Source organism: Leptodactylus fuscus, chromosome 7 (assembly GCF_031893055.1).
Source record: "Leptodactylus fuscus isolate aLepFus1 chromosome 7, aLepFus1.hap2, whole genome shotgun sequence".
In the NCBI taxonomy this organism is placed as follows: domain Eukaryota; kingdom Metazoa; phylum Chordata; class Amphibia; order Anura; family Leptodactylidae; genus Leptodactylus; species Leptodactylus fuscus.
The window spans coordinates 85,816,703-85,827,603 of record NC_134271.1 but is presented as its reverse complement, the minus strand read 5'-3'; the positions used below and the strand labels follow the sequence as shown (position 1 = coordinate 85,827,603).

Below are 10,901 nucleotides of genomic sequence, written 5' to 3'. Positions count from 1 at the left end.
CCACATCCATTTCTATGGTGGCGTGGAGGAGGTCACACCTGTTCCCTTTTGTATAGCACCGTATAGTGATTCTGTTCATAAAGCATGTAGACAGATTGGCTGGCTCCTTGTGAAAAGACATGCTGTATTACATCTTTGTCCAGAGAGTCCACATATTCAACTATTAATGGTATAGTCAGTGCCTGGGTCAGAGCAGAGATCTGGACGTGGTCACACAATGCTACCATGGGTTCCACATTCTAAAAGGAACAAAGACAGGATACATGAGTCAGACCAGGTAGTACAAGAGCAATTCCAGCAGAGTGACTATCAACTAGCAATAAAAGACTTACAGAATTTATACACTAGGGGGCACTGTGAGATCAAGTGTTAAGCAAAGCGAAACCAACCATTGTGTTGGAGTTTTTTTTTTTTGTTTTTTTTTACAGCCATCTATAAACTCCTCATGGTTTAAGGTCTCAGCTTGTTGGTGAATTCTTGTTTCCGATGAAAAAAAATAAAGGCTCTCAAACCAATAATCGTGCTGTGTAAGGACGTTTAATAGAAGCAGAAACATCTTTATAGCCCCAAACGGATGAAGCACTTGCAAGATACTATACAGAGATTAGTAGGGGTAAGCCTGATTTATATACAGATATCTGCAAGTACTTCAGCTTTCCTCGAATTGCTGTCCACCCTTATAGGCATGTATAACTATACAGCCTCTGCTGTTGCATATAAATATCCTAATTCCAACTGGGTGTTATACTACCCAATCTATAATTGTTTGATGTGCCCTCCCCCCCCCCCCTTCCCACAGCATCCCTGCATTATATAAGAACCTGTACGCCCCTACTTCAGTGAGATTAAATAGGAAGCAGTGCATTTCACCAAAAGGAGCCAAATTTGTTAATAGTTACCAGAAAGTCAAAAGTAGCTTCAAGTTTTAAGTATGCATTAAGTACTGAAAGCCTATCCTTAGGATAAGTTGCCAGTATCTGATAAGTGGGAATTCAACACCCAGAAGCCCCACAGATCAGCTACTTGGGTTAGTGCTGCTCCCGAGTCACAGGCCTGTGACCATGTTCATTCATCACATGGCCTGTTTGTGGTTCAGTCCTTTCCAAGTCATCAACACCAAGAACACCATTACAGGTCATCAGAAAACAGCTTTGTGTACATATACTGTATGTCAGGAACTGTAACTGACCTGAACACAGAAATCTTCAATGGTCTGTTCCTCATCTATGAATGGCATGTAGAAGTCACCCCTTTTCCGTACTTGGGCAGAAGTGACAAGTCTCAAGTACTGGACAACACTGTCGGAGATTTCTGGCTGGTTGAATGATCTTAGAAGGTTATCCACCAATCCATCTTTCTCTGATTCATCGATAAGGCTAATAAACTGAGGCAGAACAACATGTTATATGGAATATTTTTGTAAAGTTTTCCAAAGAATTAAACATCTATAATACACAACAAAAATTGTGCAGTTACTTCATAATCTAGCTCTGGCGGACCACTAAGATGCCAGCTATTCCCAACATATTGGCAGTGACATTATGTTTAAACTGGCTATATTAGATGGGTCAGGTTGTTAATCTGCAAACTGGGAGGATGTCATCAGGCAACAACTCCCAGTTTGCAGATTTAACAACCTGACCCATCTAATATAGCCAGTTTAAAGGGGTTGTCTGGGATAAATACTAATTCCTACACTAAACTAAACACCCTCCCCCCCCACCTACTTTCTAAATTACATGATTTATCAAAAGAGTTTTCCATATCATGTGACCGCTCCAGGGACATTTTCCGATTATCCAGTGACAACAAGTTTCCCCATTTCCAGAAATTCAGTGTCACTACTACTCCCCTCCCACCCCCCACCCCCAATACTTACCCCTCTTACTTTCAGACTTCCTCCTGCAGGGAACAGCATCTCCTTCTGTGACATCTGCCAACACATGTGCAAAAGAGCTGGAGTCCTGGTTTTGCGCTGTAGCAGACAAGTAATCTCTATTGCACGAGCATCAGAGCCCAAATGAGCGATGCACGCATGTGCAGTATAGAGAGTGAATGCTACAGCACAATGCTGGGACTGCTGCACAGGCACTGGCAGAATCAAAGAAGAGGATGAGCCATTCCCAGCAGAATGAAGTCTGGACAGGAAGAAGACAGGCAAGTACTATGGGGTAGGGGGGTGGTTTGAGTTAGTTGGGAAGGGCTAGTAGTGGGCAGGATAGCTAGGGAGACAGGGAGGGGAAGGAGTGAGGAGATCTGTGAGCCTACAACTACCATAATGCATTGCATTAGCAAAGGCAGCAGGAAGCTACAGCAAGTAAACAAATGCAGAAGAGGCTAAGCAAGCGCTCCCAGAGAAACCCAGAAGTCACTGCTAAAGGTATTTGGGTGTACTTATTAACCAATTAATAGCACTAATTTTTTTGAAAAAAAAATATTTTTGCGTAAGAAACCCCTTTAAATGGTGTTTACCATGCAACTAGTCACTACATATTGTCAAGTTCTGAAGCTTTCTAATACTGTGTGTTTCAACTGCAAGACCTACATTATTTGCAAGACCTCTGCTTGCTGTTAAGTAATGGGAGACTAAGCTTGCTCCATTTTTATCCAGTCATTATTTCTTTTCTCTTCAGATGGAAGTCTTAGAAAGTTGCAGAAATTTTCACCATATATTAGGTTGGATACAGCACAACCTAGCATACTGTATTAGCCTTCTCTGGTCCAACCCTGCTGTCTCTAACAGTGGAAATTTTAATACTGGACAACTGGCCCCCAGGCTGGACTTCGGACATCTGTTCTACTTCTTGCTATCCAGGTAAGGGGGGGAGGGGGCTGGATTAAGATACAATAATGTGCACCCCACTTGAAAAATTGTGGCTTAAAGCAAACCCACAAGTAGGTCCTCTAAACTTAGTGTAAGATATACCAGATTTATCATTTAGAATCAGCCACTTTATTAGTAAGTGTGAGAGTTTGCATATGTGCTGGGGAAATTATAGACTTTAAAGGGAACCTGTCACATGGAAAATGAAGTCAAATTTGCAGGCAGCATGTTAAAGAGCAGGAGGAGCTGAGCAGATTAACATATAGGTCTATGGGAAGAGATTCAGTATTAGTTTCTCTCTAGAAGTGTCTGCTCTTCCTATGCTGAGAAGCCAAGGGGCCTTCCTATCAGTGACTGACAACCTCCTATCAGACTGTATGACAGCTGTCAATCACTGATAGGACCACCTCCTTGTCCTCACCATATAAAGAGCAGAGATATAAGTGACAATTCATACTGAATCCTTTCCCACAAAACTATCAGTTTGCTCAGCTCCTCCTGCTCTATAACATACTGCCTACAGATTAGACACTGTTCAATGTGACAGATTTCCTTTAAGCTTATATCACAAGAGTATTGCATTACTCAACAATAAGTATCCTTAACCTTCAGGTTCAGACTTACTGTGTCATAGTTCTGTTTAAATCGATCTTCAGTGAAGCCTGCAGCAAGGAGTTCATCTCTGCTATGTGATACACGTTCTCTAAACCTGGAAAGAAGAGTAAATGCTTGAGTATGGACCATAGAAACATCCATATGGTCAATGGCCAATGATAAACCACTTACCCCTTCAGTTCCTCGGATTTACCAAGCAAAATTTCCAAGTAAGCATAGGCCAGACCCCTATAGAAACAGCTGCCGTCAGCGCAGGTTGCCCGAACAGCATAATAACGAACTTGTAGATCCTGAGGAGAGAACGAAACACTGAGGACTGAACTGCTATAGGACCACAACTCCAACATGCCCTGCCACCTGTAGGTTGGAAAAGTAACTTGCTAGGAAGTGTCCAAGAAGTTTAGTTAACTGCCAGGGGCACACCTTGCAAAAACCAGGCCGCATAGTAAAATTTTGACAGGGGCCCCTGCTCCCACCCCCATAGAGTATAGCACCCCCATTATCACCCCCATATGGTATAAGTTTCCCCCTCACAAAGTGAGTTGCCTACTTTATGGTCCCCATACACTATTCTGCCTCCTTTACTGGCCTCCACTCAGTAAGTGCCCCCTTTACAGGTATCAACACACACACACACTATGTTGCCCCTTTGCAGGAAATGCCCCCTTAATCCAGCAGGTAACAGCCCATAAAAAAAACCCACTCAGCATATGGCCAACCGATACCCTAGCAGCTGCTATAGTTATGCCACCATCACCTGGCGAGCAACCAACACTGCCACCAGTGAGCATGAAGTGTGGTAAAGAACTAATCCTACCTGCAATTTATCAAGATACATTAGATCTTTGTCGTGTTCTTCTATGAATCGAACTATATCATACTTCTCCGATACCAAAAGATATGAGGCGACGGCCTGCGAGAATCAGATCATCAGGTTATTAACTGTCTGGTACAAGTAGCTTATTTCACAGGATGAATGAAGAGGTGGCAACATATTTGCTCTATTACTGATTTACAGTAGTTACAAGACAAGTAATCCCCAATATCACAATAGGTGTTGGTCTAAAGATGCAGATCCCACCTCTGAGACTGATAGCTCACTTTGCAGAAAAGCAGAAATTTTTGTTGCAGTTTTTTTTTTTAACCCATTGCCAGAAGTAGCTTTAGCATTGGTTGCTTTATATTTCCATTTCCTTTGAAGATCAGTGAGTGACACTCATGCACCACTTCAGCTTCACCTGGCTTATGAGCAACTCAGCCCCAGCCACTATACAGGGTATAGCATAGTGTTCAGTCTATTCACTGAAAAAGCAGAGAGCTCACCTAAACACTACAGTCTCTTCAAACAGCTGATCAGCATGGGCCCATGGTGTTGGACCCCACCTATCTTTGATAAACATACTTATAATAGGTCTTCAATTTGTAAGCATTGAAAAACTGCTTACCTATTATGTCAGTAACTGGAACCGATTTCCACGAACTGACATAATAGTAAGTCATGAAGATGGCACTGGTGTGATTGGAAAGGACGACAACTGTAACAGCTGAAATCCTGCTTCAACAATGGTAAGTGATGAAAACCCTGGCCACAGCAGTTTAAAGAGGCTCTATCATTGGAAAAAGTCATTTTTAGATAAGCAAATCTTTGCAAAGCTTATTCCACGCCTACCTTTTGTATGTAAATTGCCTCAGTGGTTTTTGAATGAGCCCGTTTTTATTCATATGCTAATTAGCCTCTCGGTGCACCCCAGAAGTCTCATCATGCACGCTCTGCTATTCTTTCCTATGTATGTGTACAGCACAGGCTGCTGCTGATGACTTCCTGCTTGCACCCACACAGATAGAGAATAGCAGAGGAGGCTACTGGGAATTTCCTGTGCTCGCTGGAAGCTAATTAGCATATGAATAAAAACAGGCTCATTCAAAAACCACTCAGGTGATTTAAATACAAAAAGTAGGTGTGAAATAGCCTACAGAAAGGCTATGCATGTATGTGCTTAGTTAAAAATGATTTTTCCCAATGATAGAGCCCCTTTATAACTGCTTAGATGCTGCCATTCTATAACGACGTTAGCATCTAAGTGGTCTGTGTCATGGTGATTTGGGGGGGGGGGGGTATTAATGAAGCCCCCCTCCCCACGTCACCATTGTAAGTAGTGCTATAAGACCCTGGCAGGATGTTACAAATTTACTTTTTGGAAAAACAATACTTTGCAATACAGAAGAATTGCAGTGTATTATACTGGAAATGGCACCATCTCTTGTCCAAGTCAAGAACAAATAGGGGGAGGAAACAAAAAAAAAAAAACAACCCACTGCAATGGGAAAATTTGCCTTAAGCAGCCTAGTATATAGAAATATAAAAATTATGGTAGGTTTTTTTTTTTAAGCATATAATCTAGATAAATGTGGCATTGGCTTAATTGTAACAACCTGCAGAATACAAGTAACATGGCATTTTGGTAGTAGTGTACACTAATTAAACCCATAAGAAAGTGATGCAAATGCAGTTTATCACCATTTCCACCCCATCCTTGAGTTTTTTTCTCATCATATGGAATACTAAATGCTGTCATTATGAAGTTTAGTTTTTTTCCCACAAGTATTAACCCCTCATACAGTTCAGTGAACAGAGAAGAAAAAACAAACAAACCATGAGTTTTGGAAGATGGGGAGTAAAAACAAAAGTCTAAAACTTGCTGTGGTTGCAAGATGTTGAAATAAACCAGTCAGAAGTCAAACCCTACCCCTGTGCAAGCTGACTTCTAACACTAGGTTCACATTAGCATTCGGCTTTCCATCCACAAGCGAAATCGAAGTATAGAAATCTAATCTGTGATGGGGCCTGCTGGGTTTTCACCCGAAAAATGGAGAGAAAAGTTCTTCTTGCAGGACTTCTCCACATTTTTCAAGTGGAATGAGGTATGGAAACCTCCAACTGAGACAGAGCACTAGTGTGAACCTAGCCTAAGACCACCGACAACAAAGGGGGTTGCAGACACCTCATATTTCTCTCTGCACAGTATTGCTCCCAACCAGGTTGTGACACAGATAGGGTTGCTGTGTTATATTAGCACCACATCCACTTCATTGTAGCGATCGATAGGGTGTTGAGTCTTATAGATCCCCTACAGATATAAGCCATATACACAGGATTGAAAAAAATATTACATTTATATACTGGAATCTATGGCTGCACTATATATGACCAGAGACACGCATAGGACCCAAACAGGGTTGGTCCACATGGGCTACAAATTGTAGCAAGAAAGTCTCTTGCAGGTTTCCAACAGAACTTGCCAGTGAAATCCACATTACACACATCTCTGCATTGCACACGGTTTACGTGCAAGTTTACGTGCTGTACCACAGGTAGTTTTTTTTTTTTCTTTGCAGCAGGTGGATGAAGTCTAGTATAATCCTGGTACAGGTTTTTGACCCACCTAACCCAGACATAAGATCTGCTGCATACTTCTTGGCATAAACCTACTGTTAAACAGTAATCTCAACATAAAAGCACCATTATCAGATTTATGTTGTAGGGATACAAACCACAACACAATAGTAACACACTCTGCAACAATGAGGCTTACCCAACCCATCTGTAACCATATGAATGAGCTACACACTTAATGCAGACCAGCATCAACTGCCATGAGAGTACTACAACTCCCAGCATAAGCCTCAGTCTACAGGTTTAATGACACGCAGGGACTTTACAAGTTTGTGAGGGCTCCAGGACTAGAGACACCAGTCCACTGGTATAATAGAACAGTTACTATATGCAAGTAGTAAAGGACCCAGCGTGCACCAACCATGTCTGCTCTGCTCCCTCTTCCTGCAAAACTAAAACTGACTTCCCTGGCTCCACCCCCCCCCTAATAAATCAGCTTGATCTTTAAACTCCACCCACTATATGTGATGTCATCAGGTCTACTAAGTCTACACTGCTGACTATCATTTACTACTAGGCAGCTGTGCCAGAACTACAACTCCCAGCATCTCTGCCAGTAAGACAATGCGGGGCAAGACAGTAGGCGAGCCACAGAATGGAGACTGCTGGTGCAAAGTGTCACTAAAAAGGGGTAAACCTAAAACTTAGGCCATGGCTACACTGCGACTTCTTGTAACTGATTGTTACTATTAAGCTACAACTACAGTCCAAACAATAAATAGTTAAATAAAGCTTTTGTTTACATCCAGAGATTGAGACTTGATTTTACCTAATACTTCTCACAACTGAGGTTTTGTTACAATTGTATCTAATCTAGACAAACACAAACTTCTCTCCTGTGTTGATACTTTGGACTGGTTTTCCGTCTCTGGATGGAAGAAGAATATTTCTACTTTATAGGGTGCAAACCATATGCGCCTTTTTTTTAACTTTGCCACTTTCATTTGCACCTGTTTTCTCAGCAATCATTCTGCTTGTCATTTTGAGATTTTGTCCTAAAAGGGGGACATGATTTATTTAGAGTCTATTTAAAAAGTTGCAAAAATAGTCACAAGCAGATCCCTCTAAAAGAAACCCGAACACAGGTGTAAACCTAGCGTCAGTCAATATGCACCCAGCGTAAAGGAAGGCTCTATACAGGGCACAAATGATGGATGCATTTTTGTGCATTGATTTCACAGATAGTCCACAGCGTTTTCCTTGGCGGACTTTCTGCCTCTATTATACCTATACAGAATCACCAATGTTTACATAGGTATAATTGACAGGCTGTGATTTGCAAAAACACTTGCATTTCCACTGCTGATTTTTTCTGCAATGTGTGGGTGAGATTAATCAGAATCCCATCCAGTATGCAGGTACTGTAAAATGTGACATTTTTTGCTGTTTGCCAAAACGCCACATTTTTGCATTGTGGGGCCCTAACCTAAAAAGGCATAATTTTGCACTCAACAGTCACCTAAGGAAACCCACAGACTCCATAAACTATAATGGGGTCCTTTTGGTTTCCGCTCAGTCTCTGCACAAAAAACGCAGAGAAAAAAGTGCCTTATCAAAAGTTCGCCACAGGGTCCCGCCATTCCTAGTTACACCACTGGCACTGATATCTCCCCACTGTCAGAAAGAGATATTGCTGGGTGATAAGGAGCGCCCCCCTGACAGTATAAGACTATGGACGAATACTGTCAGGGGGCATTCCTTACTGCTCAGCCATGACACTAGGCTGTAAGGTCCGTCCTTCTGATAGTGACTAACCGTCAGCCTCTGCTACACCATTCTGTCTCTTCTATTGGTTCTTTTATGAAAAAAAATCAATCAACTGAGATCCTATCTTACTTTTCATTTAGGCTAGAGTTGCATGGCAATTTTGGCCACGACTCCCTTTGGGTGACCACAGATGATTGGGGTTGCCCTGTGGCTCCTTCACTAATGTTGATAAATAGTCGCACTGTGACCCCTAGTATGCCATAATTTTGAGTTTTACTTTTTTTGTGACTCAAAGTTGAAGTCGCAACAGACTAGGGGTTCTCAATTGAACTCCATTCACTAACATTAGTGAAAGAGTCACATCGTGAACCGGCAATTTTTAGTCATGCAATAAGAGTCGCAGCTAAAACTGCCCAAAACTGGGGCATTGGTAATCTCTTCCCCTGGGGATACACCTTCCCTATTAATGACTAATGTATGATGTGATCATCTCCAAAGACTGAGCTGGATTCCTCACTTGCAGTACTATATGTGTCCAGCAGAGGGTGAAATACCATCACTGATAAAATAGTGTAAAATTTGTTACTAAGTATATTATCCTCTGATCACTTTAGCTGCCAATGAGAATGGCACAGCGCAAACTCCAGATGCCTAGCTTTACTATAAGATTGACATAGCACACTAGATGCAACAGTCTGTAAATAATGTATAACAAGAGTGCAGAGCTCTGTGACAGCTCCATGACAATTAAACTGGAGGATTCCTCAATTTAAAAGCCCTCAGGCAGGTGTAACATAAAAAAAGAAAAACATATTCCCTGGTGCTCTGGTGTCCACTACCACAGATCATCCACTTGCACACCGTGCTTTGTTCCTTATAACTTATGCACCTCTTTGCTGAATTGTGATCCTTGGTACTGATTTTATTGGCTTTGTGGTCCAACATGGACCTCCTAGTTGGTCTGTTTTTCGTAAATTATATGCCCTCCCTCCATCTCTGCCCCAGTTTCATATACACCCTTCCTCTGCCCCCAGTTTCATGTCCCCCCCTCCATCTCTGTCTCCAGTTTCATGCCGTCCCCCCCCTTCATCTGCCCTAGTCTCATGCTGTTCTCCCCCCTCTTCATCTGCCCCAGTGTCATGCTGTTCTCCCCACTCTTCATCTGCCGCAGTGTCATGCTGTTCTCCCCCCTCTTCATCTGCCCGTGTCATGCCGTTCTCCCCCCTTCATCTGCCCCAGTGTCATGCCGTTCTCCCCCCCTCATCTGCCCGTGTCTTGCCGTTCTCACCCCCCTTTCATCTGCCCCAGTGTAATGCCGTTCTCCCCCCCTTCATTTGCCCCCAGTTTCATGGGTTTAATGTTTAACACAAAACAAACACTTACACTCACCTTCCAACACTACCCCACCGCTCTCACTCCACTCACATAGTTGTAGAGGATCTGTGGGCCCCGGAACTTGCCCAACTATGCTGTGTGCTGACGCTGGCCTTGCGGCCGGACCATCTTGAGATCCCCGGGCGATCCGTGGATGTTTTGTTTTTGTTTGTACTGTTGCATAATTGTGTATCCTTCTCTTGTGTTCCTTTGGATTCCTTTTTGGTTTCTTTTGGATCTATTTTAGACCCTGTTGTATTGTTAAAAATCTGCAATAAAAATTTGAATTGGAAAAAAAACCAAACCCTATGCACCCCATGTGACCACTAAGGCCAGTCAGCAGCCTCAGCAGTGGCTACAGAAGGACTGGTGACGTATGTGAGTGACATCACTGGTCCCTTTCCAACGACTGCCTAATTGGCCTCAGGGGTCACATGGGGTGCAGGGGGAATGATGCACGGTGCACATCAGACAATGGGACACTGGGGACAGGTGAGTGTTTTTTTTCTTAAAGTCACTCCTCTTTAAGAATAATGTCCTATAGTGCACACAGTAAAAAGTCCCACGTTTTTCCTCACACATTATAATGTCCCATAGTGGCCCCTTCACACAATATAATTCAGGTTTGGATTCTTTCCGGATTCATTACGTTGAAAGGGATGATTATAGAGCATGTCCTACCCTGTTCCATGTCAACGGAGCAGAATGAATCGAAAGCCCAAAAGATGTGAATTCATAACGGAAGGCACTTGGATGGCATTTTAAGGGTCATCTTAGTGCATTCCACTGCAAATTCTGCCATATAGCGGATGAACACTTACACCATGTGCATGGGGTCTAACGGCGCTGGCTTTGAAAGGAGTCTAAGGCCGGAGACTCACGGGTGGGAAACGCCGTGATTTGCCTGCGGCAGAAACGCTGCGGGAA

The 10,901-nt window shown here is 42.8% G+C and overlaps 1 protein-coding gene across 1 annotated transcript; it reads right to left on the bottom strand.

Annotated features, from left to right (window-relative positions):
• Positions 1 to 32: 32 nt before the first annotated feature.
• OTUB2 (OTU deubiquitinase, ubiquitin aldehyde binding 2) lies at positions 33 to 10,665 on the bottom strand. The gene is made up of 7 exons (XM_075283416.1): positions 10,624 to 10,665; positions 10,061 to 10,243; positions 4,257 to 4,352; positions 3,611 to 3,729; positions 3,449 to 3,533; positions 1,190 to 1,384; positions 33 to 239 (listed from the first exon to the last, which is right to left on the bottom strand). Exons 1-7 carry the CDS (start codon positions 10,663 to 10,665, stop codon positions 33 to 35), a joined length of 927 nt encoding a protein of 308 aa, XP_075139517.1.
• Between the last annotated feature and the right edge of the window lie 236 nt (positions 10,666 to 10,901).

Excerpts from the sequence above, each read along its gene's own strand:
- OTUB2 (XM_075283416.1), bottom strand. The coding sequence starts at position 10,665 with ATGGAACAGGGTAGGACATGCTCTATAATCATCCCTTTCAAC. Across the intron at positions 4,353-10,060 it reads TCAGCACACAGCATAGTTGG|GCCGTCGCCTCATATCTTTT; the intron begins GCAAGTTCCGGG and ends TGATTCTCGCAG. Across the intron at positions 240-1,189 it reads TTGAAGATTTCTGTGTTCAG|AATGTGGAACCCATGGTAGC; the intron begins GTCAGTTACAGT and ends TGTTCCTTTTAG.